Source organism: Neolamprologus multifasciatus, chromosome 1 (genome assembly GCF_963576455.1).
Source record: "Neolamprologus multifasciatus chromosome 1, fNeoMul1.2, whole genome shotgun sequence".
Lineage (NCBI taxonomy): Eukaryota > Metazoa > Chordata > Actinopteri > Cichliformes > Cichlidae > Neolamprologus > Neolamprologus multifasciatus.
Window position 1 is genome coordinate 32,293,587 of NC_140439.1, and position 22,928 is coordinate 32,316,514.

At 37.9% G+C, this 22,928-nt stretch overlaps 1 protein-coding gene and 1 long non-coding RNA gene across 5 annotated transcripts; one reads left to right on the forward strand and one right to left on the reverse strand.

Moving 5' to 3' along the window:
* Positions 1–706: 706 nt before the first annotated feature.
* Positions 707–22,855, reverse strand: LOC146526088 (enhancer of mRNA-decapping protein 3-like). 4 transcript variants are annotated; one of them, XM_085146494.1, is made up of 8 exons: positions 22,681–22,855; positions 21,814–21,993; positions 20,495–20,679; positions 11,819–11,868; positions 11,518–11,680; positions 4,014–4,167; positions 3,037–3,254; positions 707–1,928 (listed from the first exon to the last, which is right to left on the reverse strand). In XM_085146494.1, the coding sequence occupies exons 2-8, from the start codon at positions 21,975–21,977 to the stop codon at positions 1,594–1,596; spliced, it is 1,269 nt and encodes a 422-aa protein (XP_085002620.1). In that variant the 5' UTR covers positions 21,978–21,993; positions 22,681–22,855; the 3' UTR covers positions 707–1,593. The 4 variants fall into 4 exon arrangements, with proteins under 4 accessions (XP_085002620.1, XP_085002370.1, XP_085002537.1 ...); XM_085146244.1 differs by having other exon boundaries at positions 11,518–11,868; XM_085146411.1 differs by lacking the exon at positions 22,681–22,855 and adding an exon at positions 22,374–22,673 and having other exon boundaries at positions 11,518–11,868.
* On the forward strand, positions 10,063–12,486 carry LOC146526089 (uncharacterized). The gene is made up of 2 exons (XR_014871642.1): positions 10,063–10,421; positions 11,348–12,486. It is a non-coding gene; the product is annotated as an uncharacterized LOC146526089 (long non-coding RNA).
* Positions 22,856–22,928: the final 73 nt, after the last annotated feature.

The following is a 22,928-nucleotide window of genomic DNA, read 5'->3' on the forward strand; positions in this document are numbered from 1 at the left end:
GCATAATTTACGAAAGAAAATGTCCTACAATAAAGAGTCATTTGTTCAAACATCACTGGGTTTTGTAGTAAGAATTAAAAGGCAGACAGGCATTGAATTCAACATTTTTATTTTGCAAATCTTCTCCTTTTCCCCCCTTTACACCAATGAACCTCAAAATGAGACTTCTCCACAATCAAAAATCCAAGGCATATTTTAAAACGTGAACTGATGACAGTCATGATCACATTTTAGTCTCCGCTACAATGAAAACAATGAACGGTGAGAATACACAAGAGGCTGTAGTCACTGTGACCTTTGTAATCCTGAATGGTCACTTTGATATTGTGAATATTTATTTTTCTGCAATTCACTCACTCTAAACAAATTCCCTGATTCCTTCTTATTGTTTTTGGCAAAATACCTGTTGCCATGTCCTAACAAAAATGACAAATCAGCAAATGCACAAAAAGAAATGTGTATGGACACCGAAGATGAAGTACAAAAAACAAGGAACAGTTATTTACAAATGTAACAAGTTAACTGAGTACATAAAGTGTAAAACTGCAAAGCCTTCATATTTATACCCTTACCTTTCAACTACATTTGTTTGATGCAAAAAAAGTTCATAAAACCAGTCTTATGAGCTTTTGAAAAACTGTTATTGCTCCATTTCAAAAGTGCACAGCTTCAGTTTTGAAAATAAAATACAGACTTTTTTGTTCAGGTACAGTTAAAGCTAACATTTCAGCAAAATGTTAGCTTTAACAGAAATTTTTCATGATGACCAAGAGCAAGTCAGTTAGAGAGGTAATTTAACTGCAAGTGCAAAAAAGGAAAACGTTCTGCAAATAGTAATAACAACAACAACGCCATAATAAATAGCAGTAATACTTGGAAAATCAAAGTGGTAGAAAACTACTACGAACTAAAGACACCAACTAGTGTAGAAAGAGTGCTACCACAATGTCAACAAAAATATCAACTTCTGTTTTTCCACCTTTTTAAGAAGTTATTCCTGAGATGTGTTCAAAAAAAAAAAAAAAAAAAAAATATAGATTCGGTATAATATCACATTTTCAATCGAACATGCTACACAATTTATATGACAAAGAGCACCCTTTTCAGTAAAAAAAAACAAAAAAACAAAAAACAATACAACATATGGAAATACAATGGGCACAGACCTAAACCGTGGAAGATGAATGGCAGTTTTGACTGGCAGTCAGCTTTAGGTTGAGCGCCACTCCAGGTCTGGAGTCAGGACCTGACTCCACATGTAATTTAAAGAAGGAAATAGGAATTGTGTATTTGCTACTTTGACTGGTCACAAGGTCAGAGGTCAAAGATACTCACAGTGGTCAGCATTTTGTAAACATATTCACATCACCACAGAGCCCTTATCAGAACGCACAAAGAACAGGAAACCTCTCCCCTTCCAAAACAAGGTGTCACACACAGCGTAACACACAGTTTTATTCTTTCCAATGATGCTTCCAAAAGTATCATTAAGTTTCATACATATTGCAACACAGTTTTTCTTAGGGCATGTTGCTGCTTGTCTGCACACTCAAATGACCCATTCACTCCAAGCACCAATAAGTATAGACTCTGTTATACTGAGTGCAGAGGGATGACGAATTTGCATCCAAAAGGTGAGTGGTAGTTGATTCCAACTTCTTGGTAAACCATCTTAGGGAGGCCAATATCACAGAGGTAGACTCTGCTGTCTTTGTCTGCTAAAGGCAGTGGAAGTCCTAAAGAGAGGGTCCACTTCGCGTCCACACTCTGAGGCTGCTCACTGACTGGGGGATCAATACTTAGGACTGGAGCACGGTTCTTGTTGGCCCAGTCAGCAACAGATTGGTACCAGGACTGCTCTTTCAGCAGTGGATTCTCATGGCAGTCCAAGCAGTTGATGACGAGATCGACTGGGCTCATGGGCAAGTCTGGGACACAGCCAAAGAGGGAGAATGTTTTTTAGTTGTATTGCAAAATCATAAGACAGAAAAAAATATTAGTGCATGTGATCCCATTACAAACAGTACATTGAGACACTACAGGAATTGAAAGTGCCAACACACGTGGCACTTTCAATTCCTGTAGCAAGGAGTGAAATTATCACCCCTTTCAAAAAGATGTTGGTGCATCTCACCATTTAGCTTTTAATCCAGAGGGGTATACTATAGAGCTCAACCTATATATTAAGTATTTATTGATGTATTATGTTGGTACTTATAAACACCCGATAAAAGAAAATGTAAAAAGTTAAGAGACAGGAGACACACCCTTTTACCACATTATGAGTCAAATAGTTCATCCACCAGAGGACATTCTGCAGCTTGCTTGTTGGCAACATGTTTGGATTGCTATAAACACAACAACCAGCTGATCCGAGCAGAGTTGGGCAGAGCATAAATGAGTAATCCACGATTTGTTATGACAACAAAACAAGAATATTTTTTAAACTGCAGTGTCGCATTATCTTAGTAAGGACTCATAAATAACCTATACATAACAAATGTTAGGGAAATCTGTTTATGCTTTGTGTGTCTGGAAGAAAAAACAAACAACAAAGTGTGTTAACTACCAAAAATCGGCATCATTCTATACAACCTCAAAATTATATCATGATATTTTAAAAATAATAATTTTATGACAATACAGAAAACACTCAATGTTTCATTGCTGTTTGTAGATTTCAGCTTCCTGTAAGACTTCCAGCTGTCTTCAAGACAACACTGATCAAAACAACAGTAAATAATTATAAACCAAGAGTGGATTATCTTGTATTAATTTAGACTAACTAAAACTTTGCAGAGATAAAACCAGTGTTTTGATTTATAAGTTTACGTCCAAGATATCAGTATGAGCTCCAAGCACAAGAGGAGTCAGGAGTGCACCTCCACTAGAGGGCAACATTTGCCTATGATAGTCAGTTACAACTGGGCAAGGTTAATACACCGTGCCCCCACTTTTCTAGCAACATTGTTGAGACCTGTGTAGGCTACAGTGTGAATACAAAATACTTTAATACTAATACTGGTGGAGTTTTACCTTTGACGCTGGAGACCTGCTTTCCGCTTGTCTTGCTGAAGAGGTTGACCTCACTGGTGACCGACTCTTGCATCTTGACAAAATTAGGCAGGAACAAGATCACCTCCACTTCATGGTTGGCTAAGTGCCTACCACAGCTGATGCCTTGGGCTCCCTGAACATGGGGACCACACAGAAGGACCACGGTGGGTCTCTGGTGGACATTTTTTGGTGTGAGCCTATGAATATTTGAGAAAAGATTTCTCCATAAAAAAAAAAAAAATCACAGGCAATGACAAGCACATGAATTACTTTGCTGGCAATGCAAGTCTAAACACCATCTCAAGGATTTTGTGGGAAGTGGGACACTCATTAAATTTCTGTAGAAAAGAAAAACTGAACCCCACCAAAGGTTTCTTAATTTTGATTATGGGAATTATGACAATGGTATTTTACTAAAGCATGTGAGCTATACTAAGTATTTTATTTATAATTACATTTTTAAAATATCCCAACCTTGATAAATCTTAAATAAAGTCTTCTATGTTTACAAGGTGGTTCTCACTGAAATAGTTGTGATTTCGCACTACAACACACAATTAAACCTGATCTGAGTGCACTGTACTTCCGATTTAAATCTGACTCATGCAAGGATTGCAGTGCAAAGTAGATGAAAGGACTGAGGCAATAAACCAGTTTTGTTATGAGCTACTGTGTTGTGTTTCTTTGATGTTAAATAAGCCTCTGCCACACTTAAAAGTACATGTAAATAATACCGAACAGGGTTTGCTTTGGTCTTTTAGGATGTTCCTGACACTATATTCAATCTTAAAGTAGAATGTAGTGTCTTCCTAAAACAATAAGCCTTGTTTTTCAGACAAGAATGTTTTACACACTGTTGTACATTCCTTTTCTTATAATACAAACCACTAACAGTAGCTAGCCACGAGACTGGGAAGTCTAAGGTGCCACTGAAGCTAGGACTGGTACCTCCTTACCTGTTCGGTCCACCTAGCAATGTGAGAGCCATCTGACTGGAACAAACACCGACTGCTTCTAGCCTGCGCTCAAGAGAAAGACCCCAGCGCTCTGCAGCTGCTAGGAGTTGTTTATGAAGCTCATAGGGCACGGTGGGAACCACCAGACCTGTGTCTGCAAAAAGAAAACATGTGAGATAGAGACTGTGTTAATGTGTTTTCATTTCAGCACCAGTTTTAGTTACATTCTAGAAGCAAAACATTTAATAAAACTGAAGCCATTTAGCCATTTATCTCCATCAAAATGGCTTTAGAAACAAAAGTAGAACTCAAAGTACAGTGCAGTCTCCACTAGGGATGGACCGATCTGATATTACGTATCGGTCAGATACTGACCTAAATTACTGGATCGGATATCGGAGAGAAATAAAAAAATGTAACCCAATTCATTAAATATCAAAAAAGCACCTCACAAAACTTGCAACATGGCATAACTCTGCTTATAACCTTAGCACGTTGGAGCAGTATGCATCACGTGATAGAGCGGCTGTGGCGTGCGAGACCTGTAGGTGGTCTGGTTGAGCGTTTCATCTCCGAGAAAGTGATCCCAGAGAGAAGTAAAGCAAGTGTGTAAGTTCATCTCTGAATGTTTGTAAAGCATTCCCGCGTTAAGCTTAACAACCGATATATGGCGCGACTGCCTCTTCTCTCTCCCTCCTTCTCCTGTTTCTACTTCAATCGTGAAACTGATTAATGGTCAGCTAATCGCCTTTTCTGTCACGACTCCCGTCCCTTGTTTGTTTTTGGCCCACTTTGTACCAGAAAGAGGAAACCAGCGGCTGAACAACAGCAGCATATTTAAGCTTGATAAGCTGTTGTTAGAATTTATTTAATATTACTTTCTACACCAGGATCCTTTTCTACATAGCTGACAGCTGGTAACTGTGCAGGGGCGGATCTAGCGAAGTTTAGCCAGGGGGGCCGATAGGGCATGAACAGGGATATGGGGGGCACAAAGACATACTTTTCTTTCTTATTCTCATTTAAAATGTCTAGCTTTTGATAAATAATTATCTGAATCTTACAACCAAAGTTTTAATCTGATGTACAATGTATAGAAGTACATTACTGTATATATTAACTATTAAGTCTAATATACCCTAGTAAGCTATAGTACTTTTTCTTTGGGATGGTACGATCTGTGCAGTCTGTGATTCTGTTGAAGAAAGATGTTGAATCTATTTAATTATTGTAGAAAAATAATTAATTTCTGTGCATTCTTTTTATGCGTGCATTAAATTAAGGTTGATTACGTCAATTAAGCAGGAGGGCAGGGGGTGGTTCCCTTTTTTTTTTTTTTTTTTGCTGAGAGTTGGCAACCCTATTAGTTAGGTTGTTTAATATTTCTGCTAAGTACTCTTTAAATTACCAGAATAGGGAGGATGGAGGATTTAAGTTTATTAGATTGATCAGTATTGCTGAACTATGAAATATTTTGGGTGCAGTGTATTTTTTGCATAAAGGTATAACAGAATAGCTTTAGTGTTTGTTTGTTTTTTAACTTGAGTATGAACTTATACAAAATGCAGCAAGATATTAAAAAAAAAAAAACTGTTTTATTGATTTAAAAAAATACACTATATCGGATTCAGTATTGGCAGATGTCCAAATTTATGATATCGGTATTGGACATAAAAGTGGTATCGTGCCATCTGTAGTGGAAACAAATCATTTTTCTAGCATGTCTTGTTTCCACTTGTTACTGTAATCACCAATAAAAATTTTACTAGGAAAAAGTGTGGTTCATCAAATGACGTGCTTAACAAGCTCTGACATGATCAAAAGTGAACTTGTAGCTGCTTCGGTCGTTTGCTTTACACAGCAAAAGCTGCAGACGTTAAAATATGACAATGAACTGTTATGAACTTCGTCTGACACCATGTTTAAAATAGGCAGATTGCTGAAGGCTGATGATCGCCATCCCACGTGCTATCGCTGTGATACCTGCAACAAGGAGAGGTGAGTCTAAAGGCGAGCATGGGGTATAGTAAAACATGTTTATTTTGAAGGTTTCGGTAAAATCCTTTTTCAGATTTGGTTAATTTTAAAAATAATATATAAATAAAACTGTATTATATATTTAAAAATATACACAAGGAAGCTTTCTTGCAGGGCAGCACGAGAAAGACATACATGCTTTTAACTGACATTACTTTACGTGAGATTTTTTTTATTTTTGGATTTCATTTTAATATGCCATGCATTTTTGAGAAATCTATGCAGTTAAACTATTAAAACATGAATTTTTAAAATAGAACTTAATGAGACGTTTATTTTGAAAGTCCTGTGTTTTTTGTTTTTAATATTTATTATTTCTCATTAATAAGACTCTTAATTAATAAGAGACTAATGACTCTTCTTGTCATTGTTTGTTCTAGTATAAAGTGATCACAGTTTTTTGTCCTTGTTACATGACCTGTAAATAGTATCTCTGTATGTTTTTACTAGCTTGTGTTTAACACCAACCTGCCAGAGGGTCTGGAGATGGAAATTAGCCCAAGGCTATAATCTGGGATATTTACATTTGTAAAAGTCTTCATTAATATGTATTGCCCCTCTTTCTAAATAAAATAAATAAATACATAAAGACTAAAGAATTTCTCACCTGATTGCTTTATTAATCGGTTGAATAATCAATGACATACTGGATTAGGGCTAGGGCTGCAGCTAACTGTGAGTAAACTATTGGGGAAAAGCTGTTCTTCCTCTATCTGACCTGATCTTGCTCCCATCACAAGATTCTCCATTTCCCTTCCTGTTTGTCACTGCTGTCTGAGGAAACAAAGGAAAGATTGGCAGCCTTTAGAAAAGATGGCAAACATGAGGCAGTCAGAGTGATAACGCCTATTCCCCACAGGCCCTGAACTCACACGCACCATCACATGGTTTCTGACCAATTCCCAGCTCTTAGCTGCGGGACAGGACTGCACTGCACTGGACCCCCCACACTGGCTGCTTCTCAGTCAAAACATGCAGCGGGTTCGCGTGACAAAAAAGGGGGGCAAACATCACACAAATATGAACACCTGCACCTGTATCCCAACATCTTGTGGTGAGAAACTGGGGAGGGCTAAAGTAAGATGGATGATGGTGGTGACTGGGCTAAAAAGTGAGTCCATTCATCTTCTTAAAAACACACCGTTACCCATGACCAGATGAACCATCAGACAAAGTATTTAACCCAAAAACATAATACATGCACTATACACTTTTAGGTAAGATTTGCCACCTTTCTAGTTCAGGAACCTTTAAGAACTGCGTGAAGCACTCTCCAAATCGTTTTGGAGGCTTCAGCCACTGGACTGGTTTGTCTAACCTAATGACTCTTACTTTGGACTTCTTAAAAAATTCTGTTTTTAATTAGCTAACTATAGGCGCCAAAAACAATCATTTTAAGAGCACTGTTAAGAAAAAAAGTAAATCATTGTTACAAACTCTTAATACACATTTAATTAATTACTACAAAAGTAGCTTTCGCTTCACAAGTCAACTTTTCGTAAGCAGTCCTATTTCAAGAAAAATTCTTAAATCCCTTTGTTTTTTTTAAATTGCATCCTTCATACCATGTAACCAATCACAATTGTTCTTGTGTATTTCCTTGAATTACTGTAATGTATATCTGCAGTTTGTTTTTCTTTTTTTAAAAATCACTGTACAAACTAAATTGTGTGGAAAGCTTTATAGAGGGTGTGCTAATCCCTAGCTATCCATTGCCCGTGGCACATTATAAGGGTAATAAGAGTCAAGCTGGGGGAACTGTGCGGCTTAGGGTCCCTTTGATAAATAAAGCTACTGGGAGGCAGTTAAGTCCTTAATGGCCTCTTCCACATCTCCGGCCTGGCAGCTGAGAAGTTGGTGGCCTTACTGGTGTGCACAGAACTTGCACTGACACAAAGAGATGCAAGCGCGTGCACACACACACAAACCCCACATCACACTCATATACACCCACGACTTTGCACACAGACATGCAACACTCTCAATGACACACACACACATTCTACACACGCACACCCTCATACACAAGATAATTGCATATAAACACAGAGTCTCATGCCGTGCCTGACCGAAATTCTTGCTTATCTTTAGGTCGGCCCTGTTCCCCTCCCACTATTCTTTATTGATACCACACAAAGACTGCTAATATGTTTCAGTGGGCAACAGAAATCTAGAGCATGCCAATCCTCCTGTGAGCGATAAGCACAGGAAAGTCAACTGGTTCTTGTCATGCAAGTGCTGCCTTGAGTGCCAAGCTCAGAGGAAGTGGGTGTTGCACTAGTATGCACTAATTGCTTTTAAACCAACCCATCAGGTGCGCTTCTTAACTCTGCTGCTTATGTTTCTGCAACCAAAACGCCCCAACTTTCTCTCACTCTCACATATGCATACAATTCACACACACTTTCAGTGCAGTATTAAAAACAGACTAGCTAAACTGGGTAGCTGCGAGTATACAGCAGCGCTAAAATAAACTGAGCTGGAAGTTATCCTTCAAGCATGACAAGGAAACCGGCAAGACTGAAAGCAATACACGCTGGTTGGATACGAGCCATGTGTGACTAAGGCTTGCACTGGGGTAGGGAGGGAAAGCAGCCCATTTCATTCACTCATGCTCCACTTTAAGAGTTGCAGAGGTAGCAAGAAGAAAATCAAACTAACATTAAAATTTGAAATACTACCTTTTAGTAATTTAGTGGTTCAAACAGCTTAATATTGGAGCGCCACAGAGGTTTTTGAGTCTCAGTCTTCCTTATCGTTTTTACCTTTTTTAGGCACTATTAGTGCACATAATAACAAGGTTAATATATGTGCAAGTAACTCCTATGAGCTCAAGCTATACATTGCTCTAAACAACCAGGTCAGAGTTGTTAAAAATGGGTTGTAACGATTCAAAATATGCTTCTATCTATGCCAACAAAGTGATGCAGCACGAATAGTTAAAGTAAAAGAAGCTCATATTTAAATCATTGCAACATGTTTTCTAATTTGACTTGCCTGACCTGAAGTTTCACTACAGTAGGGAAGAGAACAGCACAACTAAACTACAGAGGCGGCAACCTTCACAACAATGACTTATAGAAACAGAATCTTAAATCCCCATGTCCGCTTGTTATGTCAACCTAACCAACAGCTGGGCACTTTGTTTTACTTTCTGTGTTCTTGCACTGTGGTTTTATCTGTTTACTGGCAAAGTTTCCAGGTCAAGAGCACTGCAGCTTTTTCCTGCTTCAGAGGTGCTGTTTATGTAAGGCTGTACGGCAGCATACTAATTACAGAGTGCAGAGGACGGGGATTATGATGACAGCCCTGGGAAGCAAATCTGTCTGCACGGTAAGAAAGGAGGCTCTGCTTGGAAGCTATCTGCAGAATGGTTGGCAGCTGCTTATACTGAGCTCTCCTGAGTCACCACATAAAACTGTCGATCTGGGATAAAAACACCAATGTCACACACACACCCGTCACCCTTGTACTAATATCTAGTCTTGCTCATCTTCAGAAATTTATATTGAACCATGCATCCTGAGGAAACAATTTAAATTTGAATCATTTGGTGTCAACAATATGTGACAATGCAGGGTACAACACCTATCCAACGGTCAGAAAAATATGCAAATTACATTTGACCACAGAGAGAACTAAGAAGCATACTTTGACCAAGAAAAAAGTATATTTTAAAAATAAATAAATAAATAAAAATTGCACCTCATTTTAGGGTCTGCCTGTGGCAGGATTAATTTATTCTACAGTTAATTCCGTATCAGACCACATCAGTAAAGTTTAAAACAGGCCACTCTCTGTGCTACAGCAATTTTCTTTAGTACTGCTCACCTGACAACAATCGCACCTTTGACTCCAGGACCTGTTAGCCATTACCTATCTTGTGTCTGTATTAACCAATTACATAATATTCCTAGATTGAGCCAGTTTGAGAAAGGAGAGGGCAATCATTTCTATAGGCTTATGCCACAAGAGGTTGCAGAAGTTGCATCAAACGGCAAACAGTAAAAAAAAAAAAAAAGAAAGAAAAAAAAAAAGAAAAAAGAAAATAAAATGGTAAATGGCCTGTATTTGTATAGCACTTCACTAGTCCCTAAGGACCCCAAAGCACTTTACACTACATTCAGTCCTTCACACACTGGTGATGGTAAGCTACATTGTAGCCACAGCCACCCTGGGGCGCACTGACAGAGGCGAGGCTGCCGGACACTGGCGCCACCGGGCCCTCTGACCACCACCAGTAGGCAACGGGTGAAGTCTCTTGCCCAAGGACACAACGACCTAGAGTGTCCAAGCCGGGGGTAGAACCGGCAACCTTCCGATTACAAAGCAAACTCCCAACTCTTGAGCTACGATCGCAACAGTAACCAGGTATAGATACACACTGCCAACTAGCCTGCAACAGGGTGAACTCTGATCAAGAAATTGGGTCAATTGTGAGCGCCACTTAATGGTGCATGTTGTCTCCTTCACTGTGTTGAATAAAATAGACACTATTAAAAGCTCATTTAATATCAATTGTAAAATAGACTATGTCACCATTTGACAAAAGCCATAACCCTTTCGCCAACTGTGCTTGTCAAAACAGTGCTGTTATATAACCAGAGTGTACACCTAGCCAAGGTTGAAACAGTGGGAGAAAAAAACTACTCTGTCCAAAACAAACAAAACTAAAGACACACTTAAAAATGTCCTGTATATTTAATGTTCACTATCTTATATAAACTTAAATAAGGATAGTTCCCACGATGCACAAAGTATTAATGAAGGTGAGTCAAACTGTGTGGTAGCAAGATTAATTTTGTTCTTTTATCAAATATAGAAAACCAGTCAGAAAAGGCCTTGCATTTACATACTTCATTCTTATCCACTATTTATTTCTGTGAGGTGTGATCACAGAAAAAGATAAAACAAAATAAACAATAAAAAAATAAAATTTGCCCGTTACTCATTCAACATGACTAGATGCATCCGAGTGAAGCTGATATTTTTCAGATGTTACCTCAAAGTCCTTTTATGACCAATTAGAGAGCAAAATCACAACTCTTTAAAAGTGACCTGAATTTTGCGTGGAGTATTGCTAGTTATTATAGCTGGGTGTCCAGCGAAAAAGAAACCGATTTCTACAGTTTTCAGGTGTAGTCCACAGTTACATAATTGTGTATAGAAAGGATCTTTTTTGTTTTTTTCTTTTTTAACATTCACAGCGTAGTCTAGCATGGATCACTCAGAGTTTGACTACTGTTTTAATGTCCTGAAGGGTCTGGCCAAATGATCTGAACTATGATGTCTTGCAGGGCAGAGTACAACTGACTCACCGCTGGCTCCACTTGCAGCTTTGGCTTCTCTGCAACTTTGTCTACTTTTAATTAAAATGAAGTGAAATATTTTGAAACACTGGACCACAAATTGTCATACACAAATGTGTCCTTGCCACCAAAAATTTGTGTGTGCATCTTCTTCTTACCCGTACAGTATTCCTTGCCCCCATGCTGGGGCACAGTTATCTGTCTGTATGTGACCGGTTTCACCTCCAGAATATTCTCATCATGGCGATAGGACTGGGTCTTCTGCTCAGCCTGTGTATTGTGATGTTGTAACTTGTTGCTGTTGCTACTGGCCCCATCAATCTGGGAAAAAACAGCAGCCTTGTCGAACAGAGCCAGGTTTCCCTCAAAATCAAAGTCAGTGTCCAGATTCTCATCAGTCCCATCACCAAAGCATTCATCATTCTTTGATCTCTGCCCTCCAGCCCCTCCATTCCTCACATTGCTTCTCCTGGGTGTGGACTGTGTCGTCCCTCTGCTGTTTGATGAACCTGGAGACAATGGAAAACACAAACTCTGAGGATTGCTCACATAAAACAGGATTTGGTGTTGGACAATGCTGGCAAAGATTTAATCAGAACATTATCAGGGGTAGGTGCACAAATGGGACCTCACGATCCCTGAGGAAAAGAGTATATGTGCCATTGCAAACGATTCAAAACTTGTTATGGATTTAATTACCCAAGCATGCAAAAATTTGAAGAAAGAAAGATTACACTCAATCATCAGAGGTGGTCTGTATGAAGTTAATAGTATATCATGTTAGCATTTTGAGCAGATCCTTTACTCTTACTCAAGGAGGAAAAACGATAGACTTACGCCACTACATTTAAATAAATAAAATAAAGTAGCAATGCTTGTCTTTTTCCATACATTTATATACTATCTATTAAGAGGTTCACAGTTTGCTGATGCTAGGCCTGCTGGCATAGTAATATTCCACTACAGCCACACGCCCTCATTACTCTGTTCATAGCTGAATAATAGTTAAGGTGAAAACAGGAGGATCAGATGATACAAAGCAAAGTGTGCCGACTGCTTACGTTCTGTCTTATTGTAAAGAGCCAAAAAATATAATACAGTCTGTTACTGAGTTTGTAAAAATAAAACTTTTAGTTGGAGTAGAGCAGGGGTTCACATTGATGTGAACCTGGGGCACTTGTACTGGAAGGTCATTACCTTACAAAGTGCTCTGAGATTACTTATGATTTCAACTGGTAACAATAAAAAACTGAACTTAAATGAAAATGTTGACTGTCCTTGAGCTTAATATGTTCTTAATGCATATCTGATTTGCTCTACTATATTTGGCAGTAATGTGGTCCTGGCATGTGTCACATGTTAGATCCAGTTGTGAATTTTCAAGACAAGCTGACAAAAGGAGTGTGTTCATTTAGGTTCATTTTGGTAAGCTAAGCCTGAGCATGTGTCAAATGATGCCAGTCTTTTACATACATAAAATGACACAGCAATGTGTTTTGTTTTGTTTATTAAAAAAAGTTGGTCACCATTTCTTAGCTCTGTTGGAAAAAAAAAAAAAACCCAAATAGATATATGCATAAAAATAGATTTAAAAGTATTCTTCATTTATTAAAAAAAAAAGAGAAAAAAAAAAGAAGAAAAAAAAAACAAAACACCTAGTGTACCTCAAATTGAACAAAATATTACAATAAAAATCTGGGAATTATGGTGTAATTAATCTCTACTACGGTGTCATTTAGAATCTAAAGAACAAATTAATCATATAGAACTTCCAGTCTGAATCCCCTGGATTAAACCCCATCAGCTGCAGGTTCAGAGCGGGGAGCCAAGGCTCTGCTCTAAGCTGGCACACGCCTTTTTTCCTTGAAACACAGATTATTTTAAATATATATATTTAATCTGTCAGCCCCCACTTATATCCTAATCATCTCTAAATGAAGCTAGGAGCTGTCATACTATATTGAAAGCCATTGTGTTATAAACCGTGTAATCCATACACAAGTTCCTGCACTCAGCAGTTTCAAATTCGGACTGGGAGGTTGCAGCCCTTTTATCTTGGATAGCTGTTACTGCAGACTCTTATCGTCTCACGGATAGTTACAATAGCTCAATGAGAACAAAACACTGCTAACACTTAAAAGGTCCAATGGCTGAATGAGCGGTGCTTGATAAAGTTTATCTACATGTAAGCACCAAAAAAAAACAAAAAAAAACAAAAAAAAAACAAACAAACAACAAAAAAAACCCAAAACAAAACAAAAAAAACCAAAACAAAACAAAATGAACCAAGGGAAAAAAAAAAAAAGCAAACTGGAAAAACCTGGCCTTCAACCCCAACCATCTAGAGCTCTCACGCTAACAAGGAGACACAGAAACACACTCACACGCTACTGTCAGTGTGACAGCTAAGGTACTCTGGCTTCTCTCACGCAATATGCCGGGAAGCATATTGTCATCGTACACTTCGCTTGACACAAATTTGCCAGCAAAACTAATTTGACACCGCTGTAGCTCTATTCAGCAGTAAATTGGTGCCCAAACATGCAATTACTTTTTACATCACAATTTTTTATTTTTAAAGAAACTATATAGATATATATATATATATATATATAAGCTAGCGTCTTATTAGAGCAAGCCAACAATGTCATTATTTACAAGGAAGTGTTTTGTCATGCTATGAATCAAAATCTGAATGAACTTGGCAAAGCTCCAAGTTAAACAGGCTAATGAATAACAAGTTGACAGACAGTGAACCTTACTGATTTGAGTTTAGACAAACTTCCCACAACAGCTACAACTACAGAGGCCTGGAATGTTCTTAACTGAAATGTGAGTTTAGGTGAGAACACAGTGTTCAAACTGTGAAAGCGTTTCATAAAACAATATATTTTATTATTTTTAGAGATCTTGGTGGATTTCATTAAATTGGTCCAGGCACTACTCAATATCTGGTTTCATCAGTTATCATCAGTGATTAGAAGAAAAACCCCAAACAATCCCTACGACGTAAATGTGACAAAAAAAAAAAAAAAAAAAACAACAACAAAAAAAAAACCAAAAAACACATTAAACAGACACCAGTAAATACATTTAAAAATGCAAAGCTTAGAAGTGCCATGAAAACTTGTTGGTGAGGAGCAAAATCAATCAAAAATGGAAGAGCTGCTGATGATTGTGGTGAAGCACACGCACACTGATAATCAAAAGGCAAAGTCAAATAAAATGACCTACTTACTTACTTACTTACAATAGACTCTCGAAGTCTATTATAACTGCAGCATTTTCCGATTAAAGGAAGTGTGTGAGGTTACTTAAAGAACAAGGATGTTCGTGATGGCACGGAAAACACAATAGGAAGGCAACAATGGTGGTACGCAGGGCAGTACAAGTGTTTGATTAGATTTGCAACTAAAAATAAATGGTTGCAGATTTTAATATGCATTTAGGAGCACGTAGGCATGTGAGTCTCACACAGTGGGCAGCAAAGAGGCAGTAAAAACATTTTGTATTTGGCTTTTGGATGGTTTTGGATTTATTTATTTATTTATTAAATAAATAATAAAATAAATGTGAAAATAAATTTCACTCCATATAAGCAGCTCCTCCAAAAGACAAGTTGAATGAGATCTGTTTGAGGTTAATGAAATCAACTGTTCTTCTATACCCCTATGTATCCTCCTCTATATTCCCTTTGTGCTCTCCAAGAGAGATCATTAACAGATATTAAAAATAAATAAATAAAAAAATTCCTAGAATCTGTGATCTTATGTGTGCAACAGCCCACCCTGCCTTCCCGTCTTTGTGACTGGGGGCTTTTTGGGAGCATGGCATTGCGTGTGAAAGGACCAGCCCAGCCCAAGCCACTCAGCACGTTGGCCCTGTGCAATTTGGGCATTAGCTCCCTGGCCTCCAGCCTGAAAGCAAGAGATTAAAATAAAAACTCAAAGGTAAACATTGCTTCCACAATTGATATCGCTTTGGCTTTCCAAGCACACTGGGACAACATGGCTTCCTGTCGGGGAGGGGGTGTCGGTTTCCTGTGCTGGCCAGAAGCAAGTCAGGGAAATGAGATGGGGGGGAGAGAGGGAGAAAGAGAGAGAGAGAGAGAGCAGGGCACTAAGCACAAAAGCCTGGCTTTGCATAACCTTCTCTTTAGGAGCAGACACCAAGAGGGAGGGGTAATGTTTATTGATTTTAGTCACACACGTATTGTAAAGAGGAACTTTGGTACAAGTGTTTAGCACGCTATGGGAATCATAGTGGGGAGTTATAGCGAGGCACTGTTTGGTCCCAGGCTCAGGTTTCTGAAGAGAAGGCAGCAACACGCACACAGGAACTGACAATGGATTAGCAATTTATGACTTATGACTTGAATCTATGACTTATTCATTTAATGAAACATGGAAAAGACCAGTTTTCTATTGTTCACGTTTCTATTTCCATGTTCAGGACGTAGTGTTTAATCACACTGGAGAACACTGGCAATTTTTTTTGACCCCTGACTCTTCCATTGTTTGGTGATCCTGAGTGTAAAACTGAACAGACTTTAAATGCCTCCAGCGGAGGCCACAGAGCTGTCCAAGCAGATTTCCTCCTTATTTGCTGCTGACTAGAGGAAATACTGTTTTAACTTTTATCTAATCAGGAAGGTTGAGTAACACATTCTGATTTTTACGGCAATGTGCACAACTTGGGACAGGAAAATCTAAATATGTGCTTCAGTGTCAACATGCATCAGAGTTTGCGTGTAAAAAAAGGTTATGACTGAAAGTAATAATACCCCAAGATCTTGGTTTTATAAAATGTCAATATGAGTTTAAAAAAAAAAAAAAAAAAAAACCTTCTAAAATACAAAACAGAACTTTATCATTAAAAAAAAAGTTACAATAACAGCAACAAATTGATCAGTTAGTTCTGAAACTAACATCTGCCAAAGAGATGCATTGATCACAAACTGACCATCATACCAAATGAGATACTTGTATATTCCTCTATAGTTAAATCTACTGTGCAAGATAAACAAACAATTTAACAATATGCAACATAAAGATGGTAGAATCCATCTTTAATAGGGTTAGTCTACTTTATCGCTAGCTTCTTTTGACAAGAGATGCCCTTGGTAGCCTGAAATCATAATAAAACCTTATTTAATCTTGTCAAGGACAAGGCTAGTGCATTCACTATTCTGATAGTGGGGATCTCATTGGAGCGCCACTTACCGTATTTTTCGGACCACAAGGCGCACCGGATTATAAGGCGCATTAAGCGAAACAAAAGTCAGATAAGTCAAACTAGAGATGCCACGATACCACTTTTTTATGTCCGATACCGATATCATAAATTTGGATATTGGCCGATACCGATATGAATCCGATATAGTGTGTTTTTTAATAAATAAAACTGTTTTTTTAATATCTTGCTGCATATTGTATAAGTTCATACTCAAGTTACAAAAAAAAAAAAAACCACACTAAAGCTATTCTGTTATACATGTACGCAAAAAATACACTGCACCCAAAATATTTCATAGTTCAGCAATACTGATCAATCTAATAAACTTAAACCTACTCCATCCTCCCTATTCTGGTATTTTAAAGCGTAAGCAACCTAACTAATAGGGTTGCAAATTCCCAGCAAAAAAAAATAAAAAAATAAAAAAATAAAGGAAAGGGAACCACCCCCCACCTCATGATGCTTAATCGACGTAATCAACTTTAATTTGATGCTGTGTGCGCGCGTGCGTGTTCATTTTAGTAACTCACTTATTTGGATTTGATTAAGGCTAAAAATTATCAATCTTGGAGGCAAGGCTGCTCTGACTGACAGCTATACAGACAGAAGCAGCAAAAACAATAGCCGTATGCAAACATCTTGATCTGACAAGTAATGCAGCCTGTTGTGAGGTATAGGGACTTGTAAGATGTTGTTTTAGTTATGGTGACTGAAATGATAGTATTTTATTAGTTTGTTACTTAAGACTAATAAGCAGGTATCAGCATCTGTATATTGCACCTGTAGAGTTGATAGGGCTTGCCAGTGTTAGCTGGAAACTAATATGGTTACTTCTTGCTCAAAAACAAAAAATATCAAGAATAGCCATTAAATTAAGTGGATGGGTGAGTAATATTGCAGTGGTTATGTTAATCATTTACATGCAGTCTAAGGGCACATATCAACCCACAGCACACTGAAAACATGCGAGTTTCTTTGCTCAGCACAACAGTCACTCCCTACCTGTCCAACTCTCGAGCTTACCCGAAACAAAGCTCAAGTTCACGCATCACCATTTTGACAATGTGAAATCCAGGAGATTGTCTTTGATGTGTATAGAGGGTGCATTCCAAGCGTGACAGTTTGGCTGGGAGTGGTGTAACGCTGCACTACTTCAAACAAACCAACTAATTTCAAGTCTTTTTTCAAATCAGTCAAGGCACCTTGCAATTGCATCTCATAATCACTGTATGCTTTTTTTAAAAATTCAGTTATCATCCATTCACTTCCGCTTATCCTTTTACAGGGTCGCGATGGGGCTGGAGCTTATCCCAGCTGTCTTAGGGTGAGAGGTCACCAGTCTGTCGCAGAACTAACATATAGACACAGACAACCATTTGCACTCACATTCACACCCATGTGCAATTTTAGAGTATCCAATTAGCCTATCTCCACCAACTGCATGTCTTTGGACTGTGGGATGAAGCTGGAGTATCCAGAGAGAACCCACGCAAACACTGGGAGAACATGCAAATTCCACACAAAAAGACCCCGGCCTGATGGTGGAATTGAACTCAGGACCTTCTTGCTGTGAGGCAACAGTGCTAATCACCATGCTGCCATTCACTTCCACTTATCCTTATCCTTCAATTACTCAGTTCAAAATTCTGACGTCCTCCTTTACATTGAGCTGATCATACACTGTGTGAATTCTTTCAGTCGTGTTTGAGCTCCTGCTCAAACTGTATGACTGAATAGCATGGGTTAGAAGTTTGTAGCTCATGATATATGTTCTTACACTATACGGCCCGATCCGAGGGGCGACCAGGATTTCAAAACAGGTTTGATTTTCTTGTGACCACACGATTGCTGATTGGGAGCTGGCCGTGAGGTGCTAATTGCTTCTCGTTATCTCTTGTATGCTAAGGCGAAACTCGGGCCGATCCCCAAAAGGTTCGCACGAGTGAAAAAGTCTTAAAATGTGCCCAAAAAAAAAAAAAAAAAAAAAAAAAAAAAAAAAAAAAAAAGGAAATCGCACAGTGTATGCCCAGCTTTACATTACATCCAGCAATTTTATGCTAGTTTCTTGTTTCTATTAGATCAGGGGTGGGCAATTCCAGGCCTCGAGGGCCGGTGTCCTGCAGGTTTTAGATCTCACCTTGGGTCAACACACCTGAATCACATGATTAGTTTGTTACCAGGCCTCTGGAGAACTTCAGGACATGTTGAGGAGCTAATTTAGCCATTTAAATCAGCTGTGTTGGTTCAAGGACACATCTAAAACCTGCAGGGACACCGGCCCTCGAGGCCTGGAGTTGCCCACCCCTGTATTAGATAAACATTTCCAAATCACTGGAAATCTGTGATTGATTGTTTGGTGAAAGCAAAGTGTGTATATCAAACTAGTGTTAGGTCAGGGTGGCATACAAAACTAGTCGTGATAACCAAAATCTTTGAGCTCCCTTCCAGTATCAAAGACAAATTTTTCTGGTCAGTGAAGCATCCAAGATAGGCAATGGGGACTTTCAGGAGTCATTAAGTACCATTGAACACAGCATAACATTGGGACATTGTGATTTGGTACAGATGCAGTGTATAATAATAATAATAATAATAATAATAATAACTTTGTTTGAAAGCACTTTATAAATAAAGTGCTATACAGCTATTTGAAACTAAAAAGATGAATAAATAAAAGGGATAAATAGCAGTACAAGTAAAAACACAATACAAGTTAAAAACAGTAAGAATTTAAAAACTAAAAGCCATAGTATCAGGCTATTAATCATTTTATAGTTTAGATTTTATGTAACCAAAAATGATTTGCACTTCCTTTTTGTTATTTGGTGAAGAACATTTCGATTGTACAAACACAAACTCTGACGTTGAGTGACACTGCACTTTTGCCCATCTTCAGTGAGGCAACTTTCAGGCAATTAAAAGTGTGATTGGGAAATATGTGAAATTGCTGATTGTCAACAATTTCACATATTGCCCAATCCTATATTGTCAGTGAACAATATCAAATTCATTTTCTACTTAACAGAAGAGAACTCTATGGCCATTGCTGTGGTAAATTTCTGTTACGTATTTCATAACTCTCAACATTATTGCTGCACTCTGCAATAATAGCCCTCTGTGATTTGACAACTAGGAAACAAAGCTTCACAGTAAGCAATAAGCTGAAGTTTTAAAAACGCAGGGATTTCCCCATTTTATAAAAATGTCAAACTGTCTCATTGTTCTGGAACAACTGTAAAATAATATGTCACCATTCTCGTATGATAATGCATAACCACGTGCTTTCCAAGCTGTGTTCAGTTGCTGTAGTTTGATTAGTACATCCTTTGTTGAGTATAAAGGTCACTCAGTTATCTGTCATATCAGTGGTCAAGATGTTATATGAACGGATGCTTACAAGTACAGCATTTGTCTCATGTCATAGCAAAAAGGTTTCTGACATGTTTAAAAACATAAATTTGGCATTTTCATTGGTACAAAACAGAGATTTTTTTCTTCCCTACAAGTCCAAAAAAACCAATACTTAAAAATGAATAAATGAATTTAGTAATTTTCACCATACATTTGAATTTTGTTAGTACTTTCCAAACATTAGACTTTGCATCAAATAATAGGAATATAATTAGATAAGTAGAACATAGAACAAATTATTAAAGTACTGCATTTTTGCCAAAGTCTACGTTTGTGTGCACCTGCTTGAGTCTTACCCAAGAACGGTATGGAAGGAAAAAAAAACAAAAAAACACTAGCTTATTTTTGTTAACATGAACACTGAGGTGAATTACACAAGTGACTATAAGGTACTGACCTTAAGTGTTAAAGTGCTTTATTCCTATATTAACTACCAATTAAATAAACAGCTAGATGATGAAATGTCAATTCTTTCAGGTCATGACCTACCTTTACGGGGGTTGCTGCTCAAACCAGAGCTGTTGCTTATTGCAAGAGAGTGATTTGTTTTGTTAGTCTGGCCATGGCGTCCTGTTGATATGTAGCTGGGTTCTGTTGCAGTGTCTTTCCCAGCGCTGGTCTTGTTGACTTTGTTCTGGATATCCAGGAACTTCAAGTCCTTGATATCCATAGCACTAAAAGGGACAAAAAACAAAACAAAACTAACATTACTTGGAACATTACTTGGAACATTACTTGGACGCTTTTCTTTGCAAACTCCTTTGACTACGATGACCTGGATGACTGAAAACCTTCACAGACATTACTTGGAATCCAAATGGTACTACGTTAATAATGAAATATCCATTCCTTACATTGCTGGGAAATATTTTTCAATCCAAAACCACAAAAGTGATATTAACGGAGTTCTTGACTGGTTCTAAAATTTTAAACTAATATATTTTGCCTAAAACTAATTAATTTTAAAGCTATTCATTCAACAAGCACTTACAGTCAATTCGTTTGTCATTCATAGAAAAATATGGAGTTTTTGATGACTATGTTTAAAATTTTCAATGAATACATGGACCTAGATGCCAAACTTAATAAAAATACACAAAGTGATAAGTAATACTGGTACAGTTATGGAAAAAAAAAATAAGTATATACCATTATTGACTTCATGACATTTGGATAAACAAAGACTTGATTTTCTCTCATACTGGGCCTATTATTACATCTTTTTGACTTTAGAAGCCACTATAAAACTCATTATCACAATACTGCTTGTTGAAACTGATGCTGTCAAACAATTTATGTCCACTGTTACTGTGGAAAAAAAGAACGCATTTCTGATTTGTCTAACCAGAAGTCATAACAGGCCTTCACCTCTGGGTTCACTGGCAAGCGGCAGCTTGTGCTGATGTTTTCTGTGGTGAGCATGGATTCCTTGAATTTGAAAATTTTTCAGTCAACTCAAACTTCAGTTCACTACAAAGAGTTCAGTAATCATTCTTTACTTTTAATTGCAAAAACATGGTCAAAGTTCAACATAACATGGGGATCTGTTGAATTATTAAGCAAGGTAGTACACTTGTTTAGTTTTGTATTAATTTCCAAATGCTTTTTATTTCAGCAAAATAAAAATGTGACATGTCAGTAGCACGCACTGAGGATTTTATACAAACACACACTTTTTTCAAAGTTGTACTCATGCACTAAAGGGGAAGCTGAAGGGTCTTTAAAAACACACACACACAGACACACACCAAGGAGAATTACAAAACCTGGTCAAAGTTCTGAGCTCCCTGGTGTATTCTATGCATTACCTGAATGTGACCTCAGGAACAGGACACTTGACTCCATTGTGATACGGATGTTTCAGGGAGATGGTTTGGCTGACGCGATCAACAGATGACACCTCACCCTGATAAACTCCCAACGTTGCTCCACAGTCTATGGACACAACACTACCCACCCAGTCTGTGGCCATTCTCTTTACAATGATCCTGTTTTAAAAACAAAAACGGAAAAAGGACTTTAGTGAGATAAGTGTTAGATCAATGTTTAACAGGCTAATTCAGTGTAACGAGTACATACGGTTTGCAGACTAATTTATTAAAAGTTGGCTAACTTGGGCCACTGTAGGCATGACCAGCAATTAGCCATCTGGCGTACAACTTGTTTTTTCGACCAGAGACCTTATAAGAAAAAGACTTTACACTAAGAGTCCGAACTTTGCGTTAGTAAAAGCGGCCGTGGAAGCTAAAAAAAAATCACAAGATAAAACTAGATTTTAATTAGCTTAACTAACCAGCACCTGTGTGGTTGTGGTGGGCGTATTACAAATCAGACGTTTCACAAGTAGGTGTAAATATTAGCAACCTACCGTTTTAGCAGGAAAGCTTTCGTTTGTTATGTTGTAATACAAACTTATTTATTTAAAAATGACCAAAGCTGTTGCTGACATTCTTGTGAGGACAATATTTAAACAAAATTACGCAAATCTCAACATTTCGCCGTATACCAAGGAAGCTATGATAGCTAGCTCGGTAGCTAACATTAGCTTGTCTTCTGTCCCCTCTTTTTTTCTTTCTTTGTTTTAATAAAAGCAGATTGCAGCAATTTTGAATTTGGTTTCTGTCGCCGTTGAGCTAAGAGCCTAAATCTACTGAATCTACAGTGGGTAGATTTACCTTAGCGAAAAGCGGTGGTGAAATGTCAAAGCAAGACAGAGCCCGGGCTGGGGTTTTTTTTGTGAGCGCTGTGTTCCGGGTTACTACGTCACTTCCTTTATGTCCCACGTTGCTTTGTTTGTGTCTGTCTCCACTCATGTGACGATCAATGCTCACACATAATCTCAGTATGTACACGATTTTTTTTTACAAAACTAATTATATTATGATTATTTATGTGTTATTTGTTTCTTTATTCATTTATTGGC

What these genes read in the sequence shown, in the direction of transcription:
- LOC146526088 (XM_085146244.1), bottom strand. Translation starts at nt 21,977, where the DNA reads ATGGCCACAGACTGGGTGGGTAGTGTTGTGTCCATAGACTGTGGAGCA. An exon ending in GAGCAGCAACCCCCGTAAAG is followed by an intron (nt 11,869 to 20,494) that starts GTAGGTCATGAC and finishes CATTGTCTCCAG; the next exon opens with GTTCATCAAACAGCAGAGGG. An exon ending in TTGCTAGGTGGACCGAACAG is followed by an intron (nt 3,255 to 4,013) that starts GTAAGGAGGTAC and finishes AAATATTCATAG; the next exon opens with GCTCACACCAAAAAATGTCC.